This window comes from Bufo gargarizans, chromosome 6, assembly GCF_014858855.1.
Source record: "Bufo gargarizans isolate SCDJY-AF-19 chromosome 6, ASM1485885v1, whole genome shotgun sequence".
NCBI classification, from domain to species: domain Eukaryota; kingdom Metazoa; phylum Chordata; class Amphibia; order Anura; family Bufonidae; genus Bufo; species Bufo gargarizans.
The window spans coordinates 362,057,200-362,081,768 of record NC_058085.1 but is presented as its reverse complement, the minus strand read 5'-3'; the positions used below and the strand labels follow the sequence as shown (position 1 = coordinate 362,081,768).

General features: G+C 47.6%; 1 protein-coding gene across 4 annotated transcripts; it reads left to right on the top strand.

The window, feature by feature from the left end:
- The first annotated feature begins 260 nt into the window (after positions 1 to 260).
- Positions 261 to 19,943, top strand: MLF2 (myeloid leukemia factor 2). Of its 4 annotated transcripts, none has more exons than XM_044298732.1 (9): positions 261 to 322; positions 5,741 to 5,839; positions 5,924 to 6,050; positions 6,173 to 6,208; positions 8,208 to 8,261; positions 8,442 to 8,573; positions 9,933 to 10,092; positions 10,601 to 10,764; positions 19,069 to 19,943. In XM_044298732.1, the coding sequence occupies exons 2-8, from the start codon at positions 5,787 to 5,789 to the stop codon at positions 10,759 to 10,761; spliced, it is 723 nt and encodes a 240-aa protein (XP_044154667.1). In that variant the 5' UTR covers positions 261 to 322; positions 5,741 to 5,786; the 3' UTR covers positions 10,762 to 10,764; positions 19,069 to 19,943. The 4 variants fall into 4 exon arrangements, with proteins under 4 accessions (XP_044154667.1, XP_044154665.1, XP_044154666.1 ...); XM_044298730.1 differs by having other exon boundaries at positions 265 to 404; XM_044298731.1 differs by having other exon boundaries at positions 265 to 404; positions 5,727 to 5,839.
- The last annotated feature ends 4,626 nt before the right edge of the window (positions 19,944 to 24,569 follow it).

Sequence of the window (24,569 nt, the reverse complement as noted above, 5' to 3'; positions counted from 1 at the left end):
AATCCTATAAAATAAAAACTGGGTGTGAAACTGAACGTGATTCACATATATTTATTGTTAAAAAAAAAAATACACTGAAATAAAACAAATATAAAAGTAAAAAATACAATAAGAGGGACAAATAAATACGCCTGCGCAGTGCACCGCTAACTGAGTGACACAAAAGTGCTTCTTTGCGACACCTACAGGCGCCCTCGGTACTGCAGCCGCTCATTCTGTAGGTCGTTGCGGCCACACCCCTCTGAGACGTCACATCGTGCGCGGTGCATTCTGGGGGAAAGAAGGAAGTGCACAGGCTTCGCCTCTCCGTTATGGAAGATAGGTTTGTCTGACGTCACTTCCGCTGCGAGGCTGTGTTATTGTTGTGTTACAGGGAGCACGGAGCCGATCCCGGAGGTGAACAGGTAACGGGGGAGAGCGGAGGGGGAGGAGGCCAGTCCATAGGCACAGCAGAGCCGAGTATAGCGCTGACTGTCCATAGGGATAAGCTGTGGGGGAGGGGGGCCTGTCACTGACCTGTCTATAGGAATAGCAGAGAGGAGTGCATCCCCGGCCTGTCTATAGGAATAGCGGAGAGGAGTGCATCCCCGGCCTGTCTATAGGAATAGCAGAGAGGAGTGCATCCCCGGCCTGTCTATAGGAATAGCGGAGAGGAGCGCATCCCTGGCCTGTCTATAGGAATAGCGGAGAGGAGCGCATCCCTGGTCTGTCTATAGGAATAGCAGAGAGGAGTGCATCCCCGGCCTGTCTATAGGAATAGCGGAGAGGAGTGCATCCCCGGCCTGTCTATAGGAATAGCAGAGGGGAGCGCATCCCTGGCCTGTCTATAGGAATAGCGGAGAGGAGCGCATCCCTGGCCTGTCTATAGGAATAGCGGAGAGGAGTGCATCCCCGGCCTGTCTATAGGGATAGCAGAGAGGAGCGCATCCCTGGCCTGTCTATAGGAATAGCAGAGAGGAGTGCATCCCTGGCCTGTCTATAGGAATAGCAGAGAGGAGTGCATCCCTGGCCTGTCTATAGGAATAGCAGAGAGGAGTGCATCCCTGGCCTGTCTATAGGAATAGCGGAGAGGAGTGCATCCCCGGCCTGTCTATAGGGATAGCAGAGAGGAGTGCATCCCTGGCCTGTCTATAGGAATAGCAGAGAGGAGTGCATCCCCGGCCTGTCTATAGGAATAGTGTGAGGGGAGTGCATCCCTGGCCTGTCTATAGGAATACAGGTCCTTCTAAAAAAATTAGCATATTGTGATAAAGTTCATTATTTTCTGTAATGTACTGATAAACATTAGACTTTCATATATTTTAGATTCATTACACACAACTGAAGTAGTTCAAGCCTTTTATTGTTTTAATATTGATGATTTTGGCTACAGCTCATGAAAACCCAAATTTCCTATCTAAAAAAAATGAGCATATTTCATCCGACCAATAAAAGAAAAGTGTTTTTAATACAAAAAAAGTCAACCTTCAAATAATTATGTTCAGTTCTGCACTCAATACTTGGTCGGGAATCCTTTTGCAGAAATGACTGCTTCAATGCGGCGTGGCATGGAGGCAATCAGCCTGTGGCACTGCTGAGGTGTTATGGAGGCCCAGGAGGCTGCAATGCGGCGTGGCATGGAAGCAAACAGCCTGTGGCACTGCTGAGGTGTTATGGAGGCCCAGGAGGCTTCAATGCGGCGTGGCATGGAAGCAAACAGCCTGTGGCACTGCTGAGGTGTTATGGAGGCCCAGGATGCTTCGATAGCGGCGTGGCATGGAGGCAATCAGCCTGTGGCCCTGCGGAGGTGTTATGGAGGCCCAGGATGCTTCAATGCGGCGTGGCATGGAGGCAATCAGCCTGTGGCCCTGCGGAGGTGTTATGGAGGCCCAGGATGCTTCGATAGCGGCCTTAAGCTCATCCAGAGTGTTGGGTCTTGCGTCTCTCAACTTTCTCTTCCCAATATCCCACAGATTCTCTATGGGGTTCAGGTCAGGAGAGTTGGCAGGCCAATTGAGCCCAGTAATACCATGGTCAGTAAACCATTTACCAGTGGTGTTGGCGCTGTGAGCAGGTGCCAGGTCGTGCTGAAAAATGACATCTTCATCTCCATAAAGCTTTTCAGCAGATGGAAGCATGAAGTGCTCCAAAATCTCCTGATAGCGGCTGCATTGACCCTGCCCTTGATAAAACACAGTGGACCAACACCAGCAGCTGACATGGCACCCCAGACCATCACTGACTGTGGGTACCTGACACTGGACTTCAGGCATTTTGGCATTTCCCTCTCCCCAGTCTTCCTCCAGACTCTGGCACCTTGATTTCCGAATGACATGCAACAGTCCAGCGCTGCTTCTCTGTAGCCCAGGTCAGGCGCTTCTGCCGCTGTTTCTGGGGAATGCGGCACCTGTAGCCCATTTCCTGCACACGCCTGTACACGGGGGCTCTGGATGTTTCTACTCCAGACTCAGTCCACTGCTTCCGCAGGTCCCCCAAGGTCTGGAATCGCTCCTTCTCCACAATCTTCCTCAGGGTCCGGTCACCTCTTCTCATTGTGCAGCGTTTTCTGCCACACTTTTTCCTTCCCACAGACTTCCCACTGAGGTGCCTTGATACAGCTCTCTGGGAACAGCCTATTCCTTCAGACATTTCTTTCTGTGTCTTACCCTCATGCTTCAGGGTGTCAATGATGGCCTTCTGGACAGCAGTCAGGTCGGCAGTCTTACCCATGATTGCGGTTTGGAGTAATGAACCAGGCTGGGAGTTTTTAAAAGCCTCAGGAATCTTTTGCAGGTGTTTAGAGTTAATTAGTTGATTCAGATGATTAGGTTAATAGCTCGTTTAGAGAACCTTTTCATGATATGCTAATTTTTGGAGATAGGAATTTGGGTTTTCATGAGCTGTAGCCAAAATCATCAATATTAAAACAATAAAAGGCTTGAACTACTTCAGTTGTGTGTAATGAATCTAAAATATATGAAAGTCTAATGTTTATCAGTACATTACAGAAAATAATGAACTTTATCACAATATGCTAATTTTTTTAGAAGGACCTGTAGTAGAGGAGTGCATCCCCGGCCTGTCTATAGGAATAGCGGAGAGGAGCGCATCCCCGGCCTGTCTATAGGAATAGCGGAGAGGAGCGCATCCCCGGCCTGTCTATAGGAATAGCGGAGAGGAGCGCATCCCTGGCCTGTCTATAGGAATAGCGGAGAGGAGCGCATCCCTGGCCTGTCTATAGGAATAGCAGAGAGGAGTGCATCCCTGGCCTGTCTATAGGAATAGCAGAGGGGAGTGCATCCCTGGCCTGTCTATAGGAATAGCAGAGGGGAGCGCATCCCTGGCCTGTCTATAGGAATAGCAGAGGGGAGCGCATCCCTGGCCTGGCTATAGGAATAGCAGAGGGGAGCGCATCCCTGGCCTGTCTATAGGAATAGCAGAGGGGAGCGCATCCCTGGCCTGTCTATAGGAATAGCAGAGGGGAGTGCATCCCTGGCCTGTCTATAGGAATAGCAGAGGGGAGTGCATCCCTGGCCTGTCTATAGGAATAGCAGAGAGGAGTGCATCCCTGGCCTGTCTATAGAAATAGCGTGAGAGGAGTGCATCCCCGGCCTGTCTATAGGAATAGTGTGAGGGGAGTGCATCCCTGGCCTGTCTATAGGAATAGCAGAGGGGAGTGCATCCCTGGCCTGTCTATAGGAATAGCAGAGGGGAGCGCATCCCTGGCCTGTCTATAGGAATAGCAGAGGGGAGCGCATCCCTGGCCTGTCTATAGGAATAGCAGAGGGGAGCGCATCCCTGGCCTGTCTATAGGAATAGCAGAGGGGAGCGCATCCCTGGCCTGTCTATAGGAATAGCAGAGGGGAGCGCATCCCTGGCCTGTCTATAGGAATAGCAGAGGGGAGTGCATCCCTGGCCTGTCTATAGGAATAGCAGAGGGGAGTGCATCCCCGACCTGTCTATAGGAATAGCAGAGGGGAGTGCATCCCCGGCCTGTCTATAGGAATAGCAGAGAGGAGTGCATCCCTGGCCTGTCTATAGGAATAGCAGAGGGGAGTGCATCCCTGGCCTGTCTATAGGAATAGCAGAGGGGAGTGCATCCCTGGCCTGTCTATAGGAATAGCAGAGAGGAGTGCATCCCTGGCCTGTCTATAGGAGAAGCAGGGTGGACACTGCAGTTTCAGAAGCTGGTGCCTCCCCCATACAGGGATTCCTCCTCATATCTGAAAGAGCAGAGAGACGACACTGAGCATGTGTGTCCACTACAGCACAGTTAGGCCTCATGCACAAGACCGTGTTCAGGCCGGGCCCGTATTGCCGCCCGTAAACAGTGGGTCCGCAAAATACGGGCCCCGCCCATTCTGGCACCACATCAAGGATGCGGACCCATTCACTTGAATGTGCGGAATGGAGGCAAGGAACCCCACGGAAGCACTACTGACTGCTTCTGTGGGTTCTTTGTCCGTGCCTCCGCACCGCAAACAAGTAGTGCATGCACTACTTTTTTGCAGTGGGGACCGTCTGATGCGGATTGCGGACCCCATTCAAGTGTAAGTCCGCAATCCTCATGCGGCAGCCACACCGTCGGTGTGCATTGTTTGTGTGCATGAGCCCTTACTGAGGTGGACCCGGAAAGGTTGTTCAATAGAAACAGCAGGGGGCGCAGTGCTAACATTATTGTTGCAATGAAAAAGCCTTGTGTGTCCCGGCGGGCAGGGGCCGGAGCCCTGTGTGTGTCCCGGCGGGCAGGGGCCGGAGCCCTGTGTGTGTCCCGGCGGGCAGGGGCCGGAGCCCTGTGTGTGTCCCGGCGGGCAGGGGCCGGAGCCCTGTGTGTGTCCCGGCGGGCAGGGGCCGGAGCCCTGTGTGTGTCCCGGCGGGCAGGGGCCGGAGCCCTGTGTGTGTCCCGGCGGGCAGGGGCCGGAGCCCTGTGTGTGTCCCGGCGGGCAGGGGCCGGAGCCCTGTGTGTGTCCCGGCGGGCAGGGGCCGGAGCCTTAAATGTCAGTGCAAGATTTTAGTTTTTCTTTTCAATAATAAATGAGTAGATTTCTACCATTCTGTTCTCACTTTCACATTATGGGGTACTGAGTGCAGAATGATTGGGGGGGGCTAGATTTTTTTTTATTATTATTTTAACACAAGGCGACAACAAAATGTGAAAAACGTGAAAGGGTCAGAAGACTTTCCATATGCGCTGTATGGAGCTGAGGCCGCTCTGTATGCAGCAGGTACCATTGTGTAATGGAGCTGACAACCACCCGCTGCAGCTGTTTAACCCGTCTCCTGCCACAGTCAGTAGTGACCGTGGCATCTGAGCAGTTAGTCAGGGGGTGGGGCTCCTTCTGTCCTATAATGGAGACTAGCAGCACCGCAGGCGTCGCCGTAATGTGCGCCCCATGTATAGCACAGATCCGCTGTAATGTTCTGGCTGATTGGTGTGTATTCACATGTTCTGCCCCATCCTGCAGCTGCAGCCCCCCGCCCCATGTTCAGGCCCCTCATAGAGATGATACTTACCCCGCTCCGCACACGGCCACCTCTGCATCTCCGAGCTTCCCTGGGATCGCAGGTGACACTAGGGAGGCTCGTCCCCATCGCGGCCTGCTATTGGCTGCTCTCCCACCGCCATCGACGGATGCTTTGATCCGCAGGACGGCTAGATGCAGTAGCGGCCGTGCGGGCATCAGGAGCGACGCGGGGTATAGGAATAGCAGAGAGGACTATGTCTCTGATCTGTCCACTTTTGTTACCTGTTTTTCTCTAGATTCAACTAAGAAACATCCGCCAGTTGAACATAAATCGCCGCCGTCATGTTTCGCTTCATGAGAGACACCGATCCCCAAGATCCGGCCATGTTCCTGATGTGAGCTCAGACCCTGCTCCCTCCTTCCCCTTTATATTCTATCGTCTTACCCGTCTTACCGCGATTCATTATTCTTCCTGGCAGGGATCCGTTTGCGTTGCACCGTCAGCACATGAGACGTATGTTTTCCGGGAATTTTGGAATGTCGCCCTTCCTGAGCCTGACGGATGGGAGTGTGCCGGCGCTTCCACAATCTGGGGGACATCAGCAGGTGACGCCTCCTAACCGTCTCCGATCTCCCCCCACGTTATTTACTATGTCGGTCTCATTGTCTGTCTTCTCTCTCGTTTGTTCCATGACCCGTGACTGGTGCCCCCTCCCCGTACACGCCAGGCGGGAGCGCTGAGTCCATTTGGCATGATGGGAATGGTAAGTGTGATGAGGGCCATCCATGTATGTATACGTTTTATCTGTAAAGACTGGAGCAGACCTTCTTATTGGCCACCGGATAGGGGATAAATATTGGATTGCAGGGACCCCCAGTGATCCTGAGAACGAGGGGTCCCCTCTCTGAATGGACTATTCCATTAAAGTGGTTTTCTAAGACTTTAATACTGCTGAGCTATCCTCAGGATAGGACATCGGTATGTGATCGGTGGGGGGGTCCAACACCCGGGACCCCGGCTGATCAGCTGGCACCCGCGCCCCTGTCGGCACCGCTCCCTTCTCCGTGCTCACCATGCATCGCGCCATACATTGTATAGTGGCCGTGCTTGGTATCGCGCTCAGCCTCATTCACTTCAATGGGGCTGGGCTGCTCCTAGACCAAGTGATGGATGAACATGACGTCACTGGCTTAGGAAAAGCTGGAGAAGGCCGTGGCTCTACTGCATGCTTTTTCATACAGCCGATCGGCGGGGGTCTCGGGTGTCGGACCTCCACCCATCAGTTACTAATAACCTATCCTGAGGATTGCTCGTCGGTATAAGGCTGAGTTCACACGGGTGAGATTTCCGAGCGGGTGCAATGCGGGAGGTGAACGCATTGCACCCGTACTAAATCCGGCACCATTCATTTCAATGGGGCTGTGCACATGAGCGTTTTTTTTCACGCATCACTTCTGCAATGCTTGAAAATCGCAGCATGCTCTATATTCTGCGTTTTTAACGCAGGATAGGCCCCATAGAAGTGAAATGGGGCTGAGTGAAAATCGCAAGCATCCGCAAGCAAGTGCGGATGCGGTGCGATTTTCACGCATGGTTGCTAGGTGACAGTCTATTCACTGTATTATTTTCCCTTATAACATGGTTATAAGGGAAAATAATAGCATTCCTAATACAGAATGCTTAGTAGGTGATCAATTGAGGGTTAAAAAAAATAAAAATAAAAAAATTAACTCACCTTCTCCTTTTGTTCGCGTAGTTCCCGGTCTCTTCTTTAATGATGAATTACCGGCTAGGACCTGTGGTGACGTCAGATCACATGGTCCATCACCACGGTGATGGACCATGTGATTGGAGCATGTGATCTGACGTCACCAATGATGAATTACCGGCTAGGACCTGTGGTGACGTCAGATCACATGGTGACGTCAGATCACATGGTCCATCACCGTGGTGATGGACCATGTAATTGGAGCATGTGATCTGACGTCACCACAGGTCCTAGCCGGTAATTCATCATTAAAGAAGAGAACGGGAACTACGCGAACAAAAGGAGAAGGTGAGTTAATTATTTTTTATTTTTTTAACCCTCAATTGATCACCTACTAAGCATTCTGTATTAGGAATGCTATTATTTCCCCTTATAACCATGTTATAAGGGAAAATAATAACATTTACACAATACCGAACCCAAACCTGAACTTCTGTGAAGAAGTTCGGGTCTGGGTACCACAGTCGGTTTCTTATCACGCGCGTGCAAAACACATTGTACCCGCGCGATAAAAATTGAACATCGGAGCGCAATCGCAGTCAAAACTGACTGCAATTGCGTACCTACTCGTGCGGGTTTGCGCAATACACCGGGACGCATCCGGACCTAATCCGGACACGCCTGTGTGAACCCAGCCTAAAACTCCAAGAAAAGGGGCTGATGGAGCGTTGTTTACATTAGGTGGACCGACATGTGCACTACCGATTCTTAGTGAGCAATATGGAGGCCCCTCGTCCCAATGGTCGCACCCTCACAATCTCTTATCACCTGCCCCCTTTATGCATCGAACAGTAGCTCTAGGGCGGCACAGGCTGGCAGTGTAAAAAGGCGTATTGCCAATCTTTAAAGGGATTGTCCATTTTGGAAACTGTCCCACCACAATACGCTGGTCATGGGTGGTCTCGCACACACATAAATCTGGGGGGTGGGATGTTGGAGAGAAGCAACGTGATTACGTTCCATGGTACTGATGTCTGTGTGTCTTTCTGTGCAGGGCGGTGGATTTATGGACATGTTTTCTATGATGAATGACCTGATGGGAGGTATGGTGAGTGTCTGACATCTTCTACCCGTGCCATTGCCTGGCGTCCCCGACATGGTTGGTACTTGTGTAGGTGATTACTCTGCCCTGGTCTCCTGCAGGACTTGTCCACCATGTTCTATTTTCAGCTCCATTCACCCCTCCCCCTCCTCCCAATTCTCACTTTGGTTTCCTTTCCTTCCTCAGGAGCAAATGACAAGCGCCTCCAACTGTCAGACCTTCTCATCTTCCACAGTCATCTCGTACTCTAATATGGTGGGCAGCGGAGCCCCTAAAGTTTATCAGGAGACCTCGCAGATGCGCACGGCACCTGGTGGGGTGAGGGATTTCTCAGTACCGGTCGTCTCCTTATTTTGCAGCATCAACACCTGGCGATCTCACAGCCACAGCAGCTGCGCTCACCTTGTAATGGACGGAGATGGGACCATTTAAAGGGCTTTTCCATGAATTAGATATTGATGACCTATCCTCAGGGTAGGTCATCAGTATCTGATCAGTGGGTGTCCAGCTCCCAGCACCCTGCCGATCAGCTCTTTGAAGACACCACGCTGCTCCCTCCTCATAGGCCAGTGACGTCACGCTTATCAGTCACATGTTTTAGGCGCTTGAATGGGACTGAGCTGCAATAGCAAGCATAGCCACTATACAATGTATGGCGCTGTGCTTGGCATGCTGTGAGGAGGCAATGGCGATCACCTTAAAGGGGTTGTCCGGGTTTAGAGCTGAACCCGGACATACCCATAATTTCACCCAGACAGCCCCCCTGATGTTGTCATCGGAGCATGGATCACCCAGGGCAAGGGCTCTTTTATATACAATAACACGCTGCCGGGCGGAGGCTTATGCCCAGCAGTGTGTTCAGTGACATCACCGGCTCTGATGGGCAGGCTTTAGCGCTGCGCTAGCCGTTTTACAGGCTAGGGCAGCGCTAAAGCCCGCCCATCAGTGCTGGTGTCGTCACTGGGCTCATTGCTGGGCGGAAGCCTCTGCCTGGCAGCCCCATGGAGAGCCCAGTACGTCACCGGAACTCCTGAAAATGCCTTTGCCCTGCGTCATTCAGTGCAGGGCAAAGGAGAGCATCGGAGCATGAACTGCTCCGATGCTTAAGTCAGGGGGGGCTGCCTGGGTGCAAACGGGGGTATGTCCGGGTTCAACAACCCCTTTAACACTATGGCCTCTTTAAGCAGCTGATCAGCATGGGTGCTGGGTGTCAGACTGGCCTATCCTGATCTCTACTCCAATGGGGACAGCAGGGGCAGTAATAAATCATCTCCTGCACTAAACCACCAGCATAACCACATTCTTCAGCTCTTTATAGGCTTATATATAAAAATAATTTTGGGGGAAAAAATTCCCCTGAAAAGTCATCAGTGCAGGTCTGAAGATTCAAGCTGTCCGACCCGTCGTCACAATCTCCATTATAGTGTCATTAATGTGCCAATTGGGTTCGGCCTCTGAATTTCTCCTGAGATCCCGCACACGCTCTGCTGAATCCACATTTTGGGGCATGCGCTGATGAAGCTGCAGCGAGTACGCCCGGCTTCACTGTGTGTGCCCTGATGGCAGAACTCCGCCGAGCGTGTACGGACTGAAGCGGGTGCTTCCTTGCTGCTTGATACAGGATGTACACGGTGAGGGTCAGGCTTGTTAGATCAACTATATATCTTTTCCTTTAAGATCCGTGAAACCCGGCGCACCGTGCGGGATTCAGACAGCGGAATGGAACAGATGAGCATTGGACATCACATCAGGGAACGGTCGCACATCATGCAGCGCTCACACAACCACCGCACCGGAGACCGAGAGGAAAGACAAGAGTTCATCAACATGGATGAAAGTGAGCAGAAAAGCCTCTCGTCGTGTAGATTGCTCTGCTTGTGGCGGTGGAAAGCTGGGAGGGCAGCACATGTAATGGCTGCTGCTTATGATGTAAAACTCCGGCCTCCATTAGACATGTAATGTTCTGCTGCCTCCTTCTGTAGGTGATGTATGGCTACTGCCAACTAACGACTTTCACATTGCCTGTGACATGCTGCTGCACAGAGCGCAGTCTGTCTCCTCTCCTGAGCCTCAGATATGAATGTGTGTCCCTCCAGAATCCTGATCACAATTCGGAATGATAAGTATTACTTAAGGCTGCCGCTCCCTATGTGATTGTAGAGGCGCTATATACCATAGCCTTGCAGAGGGGCTCTCACGTGCTGCTGAGCGTGAAAACAGCCTCCGCTAACAGAGATAGAGACCCTGAGAACGGAGCAGATGTGCACCGCCACTGGAGTCTCAACGTAGCTCTGCCCCTCCGTGCCGCTGCCTATGACTACTCTGCTTTATGTCTTCCACTACAGATGACGCTGCCGAGTTTGATGAAGAATGGCAGAGAGGGACCTCCCGTTACAGGAACCAGAGGGGGCTGCCATACAGGAGGCGAGGCGGCGCAGAAGAGCAGCTCGCCATCCAGGGACCTGAAGACAGCACGATTAGGCCGTCTCGCAGATACGACTGGTGATAGGTGAGTACAAATGCTGTTTTGCGCAGTGTGGAGCGGAGCCGCAGCAACATGTTTCTGTACGGCATTAACAATGTATCGCCTCCCTCGGTACTAAACCCCACTTCGGATTGCTATTTTAAAACTTTTTTAAAAATGCAGACATGAATACCGAATTCACTCACCGAAGTTTTGAGCGAATTTTGCCTTCACGGAGGCAATACATTTTAATGGTCTAACACTAAACCGCAGCTACAGATTTAAAATCCGCACCATCAATTTACAGCAGGTGGGTGAGGTTTCTTAAATTCACATCGCTGGTACTGTAAAGTACAGCCGATTTATTAATTTTTTTTCTTTGGTGCCAAATCCGCAGCCTTTTAGTCCGATGTGGGCATACACTAACCTGCCTCATGATTATCACAGTCAGGCTGGGTTCACACCTGAGCGTTTTACAGCGCGTTCCTACGCGCTGTAAAACGCTCAACAAGGAGAAACCAATGCTTCCCTATAGGAATGGTTCTCACCTGGGCGTTTTACAGCGCGTACGATCGTACATGAGCTTCTTTGGGGCGTCTTGTCGTGCATTTCCATACATAGACTTTCCAGAACGCGCGACAATGGGCGTTCGCTTGTCTCTGTATGCGCGATTGCAAACGCTGGTACAATCGCGCATACAGAGCGCTCCATCGCGAACGCTCAGGTGTGAACCCAGGGTCAGGGAGAATATTTTCCAGTCGTTCCAGTAAAAACTGTGCCAAAGTTTATGTAATCTGCCCCCCTCCCCCTGCGACTGCTCTCAATTACAATGTAATGAGGTGTAAAGAAATTGACTTTACTAAATAAAATGTACCGTCATCCGTTTTTCCCCCCATGATTTTATCATAAAATGAACTGAGCGCTGTATACGTGTCTCCAAAATATCTGCAGCTCCTCAAGCAAGAAACAAGACCTTCATGGCCATGTTTAGGAAAATAATTGTAGGGGTGGGGGGTAGAATTTTACTGGACTCTTAAGGGAACCCATTATGAGCCTTTTGGGTATCAAACTGACTGGATGGGGACGTTAGGAAAAGTGCCCTTGTTACTTGCGGTAATACTGGCGCGTGATGAACGCAAACACGTTACATGACTTGGGGGCACACTGACGCATCCCTCCGGCAGTCATGATATCCCTGCTCTGGCATGAGATGCGTCTAATTTATTAAGAGGCAAAAGCCTATTAACAAATCGGGTGCCTCTGTGCCCTAGAAACTGAAGTCTACCCCAGCTACAGGCTGGCGTAGATTTCAGCTATAATTTGCGCCACTTTCTGGCGAACGTTATAGTAAATACAGCGAGAAGCCCTGACCACTTCAGCTAAGCCCCTCCCCTTTTCTTATAATTTCGGAAAAGTGTAGAGAAGCCTAAAAAGTCGCAAATTATGGCATAATGTGCAACTTTTCTACGCCACGGTATTGGCGCATTTAGCTTAACCTGATCAGGACCGCCGTACGCAGGATTGCGTCCTGCCGGCGGCCCTGCTCTTCTGGGTGGACGCATATACGCGTCCTCCCGCGAGAGCCGAAATTTCCTGTGAACACAGGCGCGCGCGCGCTCACAGGAACGGAAGGTAAGCGAGTGGATCTCCAGCCTGCCAGCGGCGATCGTTCGCTGGCAGGCTGGAGATGTGATTTTTTTTAACCCCTAACAGGTATATTAGATGCTGTTTTGATAACAGCGTCTAATATACCTGCTACCTGGTCCTCTGGTGGTCTCTTTTGTTTGGATCGACCACCAGAGGACTCAGGCAGCTCACTAAAGTAGCACCAAACACCACTACACTACACTACACCCCCCCCCCCCCCGTCACTTATAAACCCTTTATGAACCCCTGATCACCCCATATAGACTCCCTGATCACCCCCTGTCATTGATCACCCCCCCTGTAAGGCTCCATTCAGACGTCCGTATGATTTTTACGGATCCACGGATACATGGATCGGATCCGCAAAACGCATACGGACGTCTGAATGGAGCCTTACAGGGGGGTGATCAATGACAAGGGCGTGATCACCCATATAGACTTCCTGATCACTTCCCTGTCATTGATCACCCCCCTGTCATTGATCACCCCCCTGTAAGGCTCCATTCAAACATCTGTATGATTTTTACGGATCCATGGATACATGGATCGGATCCGCAAAACACATGCAGACGTCTGAATGGAGCCTTACAGGGGGGTGATCAATGACAGAGGGGTGATCAGGGAGTGTATATGGGTGATCACCCCCTTGTCATTGATCACCCCCCTGTAAGGCTCCATTCAGACGTCCGCATGATTTTTACGGATACATGGATCGGATCCGCAAAACACATGCGGGCGTCTGAATGGAGCCTTACAGGGGGGTGATCAATGACAAGGGGGTGCTCACCCATATACACTCCCTGATCACCCCCCTGTCATTGATCACCCCCCCTGTAAGGCTCCATTCAGACATTTTTTTGGCCCAAGTTAGGGTACTTTCACACTTGCGTTTTTCTTTTCCGGCATAGAGTTCCGTCACAGGGGCTCTATACCGGAAAATAACTGATCAGGCATATCCCCATGCATTCTGAATAATGAGTGATCCGTTCAGTTTGCATCAGGATGTCTTCAGTTCAGTCGTTTTGACTGATCAGGCAAAAGAGAAAACCGTAGCATGCTACGGTTTTATCTCCGGCGAGAAAAACTGAAGACTTGCCTGATTGCCGGATCCGGCATTTTTTTCCCTAGGAATGTATTAGTGCCGGATCCGTCCTTCCGGTCTGCGCAGACCTTTAAAAAAGAAAAAAAAAAAAGAAAAACTGATCCGTTTTGCCTGATGACACCGGAAAAACGAATCCGGTACTGCAATGCATTTTTCTGACTGATCAGGCATTTTTCTGACTGATCAGGATCCTGATCAGTCAGAAAAATGCCTGATCAGTCAGAAAAAATGGCATCCGTTTGCATACAGTTTGCCTGATCAGGCAGTCAGTTCAGGCAACGGAACTGACTGCCGGAATCAAACAACGCAAGTGTGAAAGTACCCTTAGCGGAAATATATATATTTTTTTGTTTGTTTTTTCTTACTAAGTCTCATATTCCACTAACTTGTGTCAAAAAATAAAATCTCACATGAACTCGCCATGCCCCTCACGGAATCCAAATGCGTAACATTTTTAGACATTTATATTCCAGACTTCTTCTCACGCTTTAGGGCCCCTAAAAAGCCAGGGCAGTATAAATACCCCACATGTGACCCCATTTTGGAAAGAAGACACCCCAAGGTATTCCGTGAGGGGCATATTGAGTCCATGAAAGATTGAAATCAATTTCCGCTAACTTATGCAAAAAAATAAAATTCTATGAACTTGCCAGGCCCCTCATTGAATACCTTGGGGTGTCTTCTTTCCAAAGTGGGGTCACATGTGGGGTATTTATACTGCCCTGGCTTTTTAGGGGCCCTAAAGCGTGAGAAGAAGTCTGGGATCCAAATGTCTAAAAATGCCCTCCTAAAAGGAATTTGGGCACCTTTGCGCATCTAGGCTGCAAAAAAGTGTCACACATCTGGTATCGCCGTACTCAGGAGAAGTTGGGCAAAGTGTTTTGGGGTGTCATTTTACATATACCCATGCTGGGTGAGAAAAATATCTTGGTCAAATGCCAACTTTGTATAAAAAAAATGGGAAAAGTTGTCTTTTGCCAAGATATTTTTCTCACCCAGCATGGGTATATGTAAAATGACACCCCAAAACACATTCCCCAACTTCTCCTGAGTACGGCGATACCAGATGTGTGACACTTTTTTGCAGCCAAGGTGGGCAAAGGGGCACATATTCCAAAGAGCACCTTTAGGATTTCACAGGCCGTTTTTTACAGATTTTGATTGCAAAGTACTTCTCACACATTTGGGCCCCTAAATTGCCAGGGCAGTATAACTACGCCACAAGTGACCCCATTTTGGAAAGAAGACACCCCAAGGTATTCCGTGAGGGGCACGGCGAGTTCCTAGAATTTTTTATTTTTTGTCACAAGTTAGTGGAAAATGATGATTTTTCTTTTTTTTTCTTTTTTCCTTACAAAGTCTCATATTCCACTAACTTGCGACAAAAAATAAAAAATTCTAGGAACTCGCAGTGCCCCTCACGGAATACCTTGGGGTGTCTTCTTTCCAAAATGGGGTCACTTGTGGCGTAGTTATACTGCCCTGGCAATTTAGGGGCCCATATGTGTGAGAAGTACCTTGCAATCAAAATGTGTAAAAAATGGCCTGCGAAATCCGAAAGGTGCACTTTGGAATATGTGCCCCTTTGCCCACCTTGGCTGCAAAAAAGTGTGACACATCTGGTATCGCCGTTCTCAGGAGAGGTTGGGGAATGTGTTTTGGGGTGTCATTTTACATATACCCATGCTGAGTGAGAAAAATATCTTGGTCAAATGCCGACTTTGTATAAAAAAATTGGAAAAGTTGTCTTTTGCCAAGATATTTCTCTCACCCAGCATGGGTATATGTAAACTGACACCCCAAAACACATTCCCCAACTTCTCCTGAGTACGGCGATACCAGATGTGTGACACTTTTTTGCTGCCAAGGTGGGCAAAGGGGCACATATTCCAAAGTGCACCTTTCGGATTTCACCGGCCATTTTTTACAGATTTTGATTGCAAAGTTCTTCTCACACATTTGGGCCCCTAAATTGCCAGGGCAGTATAACTACGCCACAAGTGACCCCATTTTGGAAAGAAGACACCCCAAGGTATTCCGTGAGGGGCATGGCGAGTTCCTAGAATTTTTTTTTTTTTGTCGCAAGTTAGTGGAATATGAGACTTTGTAAGAAAAAAATAAATTAAAATTAAAATCATCATTTTCCGCTAACTTGTGACAAAAAATAAAAAGTTCTATGAACTCACTATGCCCATCAGCGAATACCTTAGGGTGTCTACTTTCCGAAATGGGGTCATTTGTGGGGTTTTTCTACTGTCTGGGCATTGTAGAACCTCAGGAAACATGACAGGTGCTCAGAAAGTCAGAGCTGCTTCAAAAAGCGGAAATTCACATTTTTGTACCATAGTTTGTAAACGCTATAACTTTTACCCAAACCATTTTTTTTTTTTGCCCAAACCTTTTTTTTTTTTATCAAAGACATGTAGAACAATAAATGTAGCGAAAAATTTATATATGGATGTCGGTTTTTTTGCAAAATTTTACAGCTGAAAGTGAAAAATGTCATTTCTTTGCAAAAAAACCGTTAAATTTCGATTAATAACAAAAAAAGTAAAAATGTCAGCAGCAATGAAATGCCACCAAATGAAAGCTCCATTAGTGAGAAGAAAAGGAGGTAAAATTCATTTGGGTGGTAAGTTGCATGACCGAGCGATAAACGGTGAAAGTAGTGTAGTGCCGAAGTGTAAAAAGTGGCCTGGTCATGAAGGGGGTTTTAGCTAGCGGGGCTGAAGTGGTTAATAACTGTCCCTCTCTGGCTGTGTACGCACACCTCCTCCTCGCTGATTGACATCCCCCTCGCTAGCGCTGACGTCAGGCGGGATGTTAGTCAGCAAGGAGTAGGTGTGCGCACAGAGATGACTCTGTTCACATCAAAGAGAAATCTATGGAAGATGATGGGGGTTGTTTCTACCGTCCCTTCAGGTCAAAGTTGTGGACGTCATTAGCAAGTAGCTGACGTTTTATTAGTGGCTGATAGATGAAGAAAGAGGCTTTCTCTCTAATAATCCTACTTTATGCGTCACCCCCAACTCCTTATAGATTGCAAGCTCTTGAGAGCAGGGCGCTGGCTCCTAGTGTTTCAGTTGTATATTAGTCAGTTACTTTTGTTTTGTACATGAACCCTGTGAACTTGCGAAGCGCTGCGGAATATGGTGGCGCTATATAAATAAATATTATTTATTATAATAAGATATATTACAAAGTTTCCTATTTTCGCTTTAGAAAGAAATGAAGGAGTTACTGTTTAAGGAGTTCGTACTAAAGGGACCTGCAAGAACCATATTTACGGTAGACATAAGGATCTGCAGTGCAGCATTTTCTTTTTCCGTTGTGCCTGTTAGGAGCTGTCAGTGGACGTTCCTTCTCTTTTGCTGATAAAGTAAATCCTCTCTCTCTCTAATGGTCATCCATGTGTATGGAAGACTCTCTGCCTCGGAGGTGTGTGCTCATTGCAGTACCTCGTAATTACCAGCAGGTGGAGCTCTGAGACTTTAAGCATTTTTTTTTTCCCCCTTAAAGCTTCAGCTTGGGTTCGGTGTAATCAAGAAACCTTCCCGCTGAGCAATATCGTCACCCGTCTGCGTTTTTATTTCTGATGAAAATTGCAAAATGATGATCTAATTAGGACCTGTCATTTACATTAGTGAATACATCTATACCGCGGTGATTCCCACGTGGGTGGAGGATCTCACAGCCCGATTCCTTTTCATGCCCTGTCAGCCTTTTAAAATGGCTAGAAACTTGTGACTTACCCCTCCCCAACTCGCTGTAATTGACAGAGGGAGTTTATTCGCCCCATTGGGCTGTTTTTCAGCTAATTTCTAGGCCCGTTGAGGCGTCCATGTTTTATGTATGCCATTCTTTGTGCTCGCTGCCCTGGAGACCTCATGGTTGTCACTGTCAGCAATTGACTACATTTTTAAAGGGAACCCGTCATCAACGTTATGCCGACCTCACTGAGGGCAGTATAAAGTAGTGACAGAAGTGCTGATGTCAGCGGTGCGTCCCTCATCAGCTAAAAGTAAGTGGTTGACGAGAACCAGCATCACAATCATTGCAGCTCAGGCCTGGAAAAGAGTCAAATCTACCTGAGAAGAGTCCTGGTTATTATAATCTCCTGCTCTCACCCATCTGCTGATGACTGGCAGTTCTCTCCTAGAAAGTAAGGGAGAAAACTAGACAGAAGTCAGTCAGTCATCAGCAGGTAAATGACCGACCGCTGAAATCAACTCGCCTGTCTCTACTTTAGGCCTCATGCACACGACCGTTGTGTGTTTTGCGGTCTGCAAAACATGGATGGCGTCCGTGTGCATTCTGCCATTTGCGGAACCGCAAGGACAGCCATTGATATAACTGCCTGTTCTTGTCCGCAAAACGGACAAGAATAGGACAGGTTATTTTTTGATTTTTTTTGCGGACCACGGAAAGGAGCAACGGATGCGGACAGCCCACGGAGAGCTGTCCGCATCTTTTGCGGCGCCGTTGAAGTGAATGGGTCCGCATCCTAGCCGCAAATACTACAGCTCGGATGCGGACCAAAACAGTCGTGTGCATGAGGCCTTATGCTGCCGTTAGTATGGGCGGCATAAAGCTGATGACGGGTTCCCTTTAAAGGACAGAGTGACATGGCGTATGCAGAACGCAGCTTTGTCACCAATATCCGAGGTCCCCCGAGTGTATATTATAATGCCGAGCAACTGTGCAAATGCTTTGCCTTACTGCTCAGCTCACATCGTATCTTGCTCCAGTCACACCGAGAGCTGCCTTTTTAGAATGCTGCAGAATCCTGTTCAGTCTGAAGGCCCAGTCCAGAACCTGGAAGGAGATGTCTGAGACTGGGTCGTCTTCATTGTGCAGAGTGCTTACATGAGTGCCCATGTCTCTTGAGGACCCAGTATGTCACATTTCATAGATTTTGCATTGATTTTAAAGGGCATCTGTCAGCAGTTTTGTACCTATGGCACTGACTGACCTGTTACATGTGCGCTTGGCAGCTGACGTCATCTGTGTTGGTCCCATGTTCATATGTGCCTGCATTACTAAGAAAAATGAGGTTTTAATATATGCAAATGAGCCTCTAGGAGCAACGGGGGCGTCGCCATTACACCTGGAGGCTCTGCTCTTTCTGCAGCTGCCGCATCCTCTGCACTTTGACAGGGGCAGGCAGTGTAAATGCCATCGCACTTGGCCCTTTTAATCAAATTGCAGAGAGAGCAGAGCCTCTAGGTGTAATGGTAACGCCCCCATTGCTCCTAGAGGCTCATTTGCATATATTAAAACCTAATTTTTCTCAGCAATGAGGACACATATGAACATGGGACCAACACAGATGCCTTCAGCTGCCAAGTGCACATGTAACAGGTCAGCCAGTGTCATAGGGACAAAACTGCTGACAGATGCCCTTTAAAGAACTACTTGTAATGCTCATTTTCTCCTGTGGTGGCGCTGCAGGCGAATTGCCAGGTTTCCTTACAGATTGCAGCTGATCAGTAGATGAGTTTTTTTATTGCACCCCTCATCTTCTTGTGCAGCCCCTGTGGTCTAGGCCCCTGTATAGAAGATTCATCTCCTGTGACCTGCGCTCTCCTCTCTCATTACAGGGAACGTCTGCGACTGAAAACAAGATTCTGAATATTCCGAAAGGGACCAGTCCCTCCGCTCACCGCTGCATCATCTCCTGATACCGCTCCCCAGTCCCCCTACCCCCTATATATTTTTTTTTATCCTAATGTCTGCCCTTTTTTTCTTTTTTATTATTATTTTTTTTTACCTCCCATCTGGAAATTACATAAGACGCTTGATACAAATATGGGAGCGACATTAGGGAGAGGGCAAAAACTTCTGTTAGGGTCATACACAGGGGGTAAGTGGAGTCTCGTTACATGGGGGGTTTGCGTAGAGGGGAGGCGGGGCCTGAGAATTGCAAGGGGCGGTGGGGGTGGAGTTAATATTTAAATTCTCTAGATGTAGGTTTTTTTGTTTTTTTATTTTTATAGACCATTGACCTGCAAGCTGTAGGCTCTGCTAGTATAGTAAATCTCCAACTCCCAGCATGCAGCAGTCAGAGTATGATGAGGGTTGTAGTCTCACTGCCTCCAGGGAGCCGAGGCTTGCATGTCACTGGTGTAGACAGTCTGAGATTTTCCGTGATGTTGAGAAAGGAGAGCAGGACGGACTTTTTTTTTTTTTCTTACGTCTGGGTGGGGGAGGGGACAAGGCACTCTCCGGCTCTTACAACATGAGGGGGCAGCCATCTTGTATTATTATTCTTGTAGCTATGTGGGTGGATTAACATTCCTCTACAGCAGGGCAGATGCTCTGCAGAGTTACTGCTCGTGGCCGAGTGCAATGAAGGCTAATTCGCTCTGCCTGATAGGGGTTATAGTATAACATTATTTTTTTTTTGTTTCACAATGTTTAATAATAATAATAATAATAATTGTACAACTGTATTAATAAAAGAACGTGTTCTGTTCCTTCATCTGGATTCTTCGCCAGGAATTTGGCTCCTGCGATACGCTGCAAAGTCTTGCTCGGGCCTCAAGGTTGGAGGAGTCTGGTGTCGCCCGCATTTGATAAAGAAGTATGGGGATTGATGAAAGGGAGTGTGACTGTAGGATCCGACTACATTCATGTTTGTAGTCTGTAACCATGGAAACAGATGTGCGTAACAGCTGATACACAGAAGGATAGGGGGTCTTCAAATGATCATTGGGTGTCTAGATGTATTAGGCCTCTTTCACACGGGCGTTGCGGGAAAATGTGCGGGTACGTTACGGGAACACCCGCGATTTTTCTGCACGACTGCAAAACATTGTCATGCGTTTTGCACTCGCGTGAAAAAAATCACGCATGTTTGGTACCCGAACTTCTTCACAGAAGTTCGGGCTTGGGATCGGTGTTCTGTAGATTGTATTATTTTCCCTTATAACATGGTTATAAGGGAAAATAATAGCATTCTGAATCCAGAATGCATAGTACAATAGCGCTGGAGGGGTTAAAATTATTATTATTTTTAAATTTAACTCACCTTAGTCCACTTGTTTGCGTAGCCCAACATCTCCCTCTGTCTCCTTTGCTGAACAGGACCTGTGATGATGTCACTCCGGTCATCACATGGTCCGTCACATGATCTTTTACCATGGTGATGGATCATGTAATGACTGTGACGTCACCAAAGGTCCTTGTTGCTACACTACACAAAACTAAGATGAAGACAGAAGGCTACGCGAACAAGTGGACTAAGGTGAGTTAAATTTTTATTTATTTATTTTTTTAACCCCTCCAGCGCTAATTTTACTATGCATTCTGTATTCAGAATGCTATTATTTTCCCTTATAACCACATCAGTGGTGTCGTGATGTGTGCGAAAACGCCCATAGTATAAAAATATATTCCCCACAGCAAAATGGAAAAAAGCGTCCAAATAAAAAGTGATCAAAAAGTCATACACACCCCAGAATGGTATCAATAAAAAGTTCAGATCGCCCCACAAAAAACGAGCCCCCATACAGCTCCGTGCACATGGTTACAAAAAAGTTATAGGGGTCAAAATATGGCAACAAAAATATAAAACTGATATTTTTTTCCCACTTCTTTAATTTTTTTTTTATCACTATCAAAACGCAAGAAAAACTATACATATAAGGCCTATTGCACACGACCGGTTTTTTTTCCCGTTTACTGGCCGTTTTTTGCGTTCCGTATACGGTCCGTATACGGAACCATTCATTTCAATGGTTCCGCAAAAAAAACGGATTGTACTCCGTATGCATTCCGTTTCCGTATTTCCGTTTTTCTGTTCCGTTTTAACATAGAACATGTCCTATTATTGCCCGCAAATCACAGTCCGTGGCTCCATTCAAGTCAATGGATCCGCAAAAAAAACGGAACACATACGGAAATGCATCCGTATGTCTTCCGTTTCCGTTCCGTTTTTTCCTGAACCATCTATTGAAAATGTTATGCCCAGCCCAATTTTATCTATGTAATTACTGTATACTGTATATGCCATACGGAAAAACGGAAAGGAAAAACGGAACAGAAACGGAAACACAACGGAAACAAAAAACGGAACAACGGATCCATGAAAAACGGACCGCAAAACACTGAAAAAGCCATACGGTCGTGTGCAATAGGCCTAAGGCTACTTTCACACTAGCGTTTTCCGGTATTGAGTTCCGTCATAGGGGCTCAATAAAAAAACGCTTACGTTTTGTCCCCATTCATTGTCAATGGGGACAAAACTGAACAGAACGGAGCGCTCCAAAATGCGTTCCGTTTAGTTGCGTTCCATACTGGAGAGCAAACCGCAACATGTTGTATTTTGCTTTCCGTCCTGGGAAACTGATCAAGACGGATCCGTACAGACCCCAAAGCAAGTCAATGGGGACCGATCCGTTTTATCTGCCACAATAGAAAACTGAGCGTCCCCCATTGACTTTCAATAGGGTTAATGACTGGATCCGTCTTGGCTATGTTAAAGATAATACAACCGGATGCGTTCATAATGGATGCAGACGGTTGTATTATCAGTAACGGAAGCGTTTTTGCTGAACCCTGCCGGATCCGGAAAAAACGCTAGTGTGAAAGCAGCCTAAGGTATCGCTGGATTTGTACTGACCTGTAGAATAAAAGTAATCGGTCAGTTTTATCGCACATTGAACGTCATAAATAAAAATAAAAAACTGTAAAACTGGTGAAATTGCTTCCCACTACATCATATGCAAAATTAAATGGTGGCGTTGGAAAGTACAACTTGTATGGCTATGTGAACAGAAAAATAAAAAAGTTATGGCTCTGTGAAGGCAGGGAGCGCAAAAAAAACCCCCACCTCCGGGCCTGAAAAGGTTAAAGTCTGACTTGAAGGCTACATGCACACGCACGTTGTTTGTTTCCATGCCCGTTCCATTATTTATTTTTTTGCGGATAGGATGCGGACCCGTTCATTTCAATTGGTCCGCAAAAAATGCGGACAGCACACCGTGTGCTATCCGCATGCGTATGTCCGTTCCGTAGCCCCGCAAAAAAAATAGAACAAGTCCTATTCTTGTTCATTAGGGATTGTTACAATGGATTTGCAAAAAAACGTATGGCATACGCTCCTCTTACCGATCGCAGGCTTTTAAGGTCCCCTCTCTATCCCCTTTATAGCCTCCACTGTCCCCAGGGAATAGACGGAGGACATTTTCTTCATGGTATCGCCCTTTTTATCAGTTGGTGAATATATGTGATCTCTGATTGTCACCATTAGGCCAGTTGCACACGACCATATGTATTTTGCGGTCTGCACAAAAAAAAGAATGACGTCCATGTGCGTTCCGTATTTTGCGGAAGGGAACAGCTGGCTTCTAATAGAACAGTCCTCTATCCTTGTCCGTAATGTGGACAATAATGGGACATACGGAAACGGAATGCACACGGAGTACCTTCCGTTTTTTTTTTGTTTTTTTTTGTGGACCCATTGAAATTAATGGTTCCGTATAGCGTCTGCAAAAATACCCGGAACGGAAAATGAATGAAAATATGTTCGTGTGCAAGAGGTCTTAGGGGTGAGAAGAGCAGTTGCGTAAGTAATCATCCCCCTGCTCCTAATCAGACTATATACAGTATGAAACATAGTATATAAGGCTGAAAAAATACATTTGTCCATCCAGTTCGGCCTGTCATCCTGCAAGTTGATACAGAGGAAGGCAAAAAAAAAACTGTGAGGTAGAAGCCAATTTTCCCCATTTTAGGGGAATAAAGTATGAGAATAACTCCCTGGATCAGCGACCCCTCTCTAGTAGCTATAGCCTGTAATATTATTACACTCCAGAAATACATCCAGGCCCCTCTTGAATTCCTTTATTGTACTCACCATCACCACCTCCTCAGGCAGAGAGCTCCATAGTCTCACTGCTCTTAACCTGCTTTCACACCTGAGCGTTTTGCAAACGCGCGTTTTTGTCGTGTGTTTTTATGCGCGTTTTTTGTAATAGTAAACGCGCGTTTGACGCGCGTTTGTGTGATTGACTGCAGTGTCCTATGGCCACAAACGCGCGTCAAAACGCCCCAAAGAAGCTCAAGTACTTGATTATGCGTCGGGCGTTTTACAGTGCGATCGTACGCGCTGTAAAACGCCCAGGTGAGAACCATTCCCATAGGGAAGCATTGGTTTTCATGTGTTGAGCGTTTTACAGCGCGTTTGAACGCGCTGTAAAACGCTCAGGTGTGAACTTAGGGTTACCGTAAAGAATCCTCTTCTATGTTTGTGTACAAACCTTCTTTCCTCCAGATGCAGAGGATGTCCCCTCGTCACAGTCCTGGGGATAAATAGATGACGGGATAGATCTCTGTACTGACCCCTGATATATTTATACATATTAATTGAATCTCCTCTGTCGTCTTTTTTTCTAAAGTGAATAACCCTAATTTTGATAATCTTTCAGGGTACTGTAGTTGCCCCATTCCAGTTATTACTTTAGTTGCCCTCCTCTGGACCCTCTCCAGCTCTGCTATGTCTGCTCTGTTCACAGGAGCCCAGAACTGTACACAGTACTCCATGTGTGGTCTGACTAATGATTTGTAAAGTGGTAGGACTATGTTCTCATCACGGGCATCTATGCCCCTTCTGATGCAACCCATTATCTTATTGGCCTTGGCAGCAGCTGCTAGTTTGCTGTTTATTAAAATTCCTAGATCTTTTCCCATGTCAGTGTTACCGAGTGTTTTACCATTTAGTATGTACGGGTGACTTGCATTATTCCTTCCCATGTGCATAACCTTACATTTGTCAGTGTTAAACCTCATCTGCCACTTCTCTGCCCAAGCCTCCAATCTATCCAGATCCCTCTGTAGTAGTATACTGTCCTCTGTGGTATATATACAGTATACTGTCCTTTGTAGTATATACACAGTATACTGTCCTCTTCAGTGTTAATTACTTTACACAGTTTAGTGTCATCTGCGAAAATGTATATTTTTCTGTGCAAGCCTTCTACAAGATCATTAATAGTGACAGTGACCCAATCTGAGTGTGTACCGTTAATAACCACCCTCTGTTTTCTATCACTAAGCCAGTTACTTACCCACATACAGACGTTTTCTCCCAGTCCGAGCA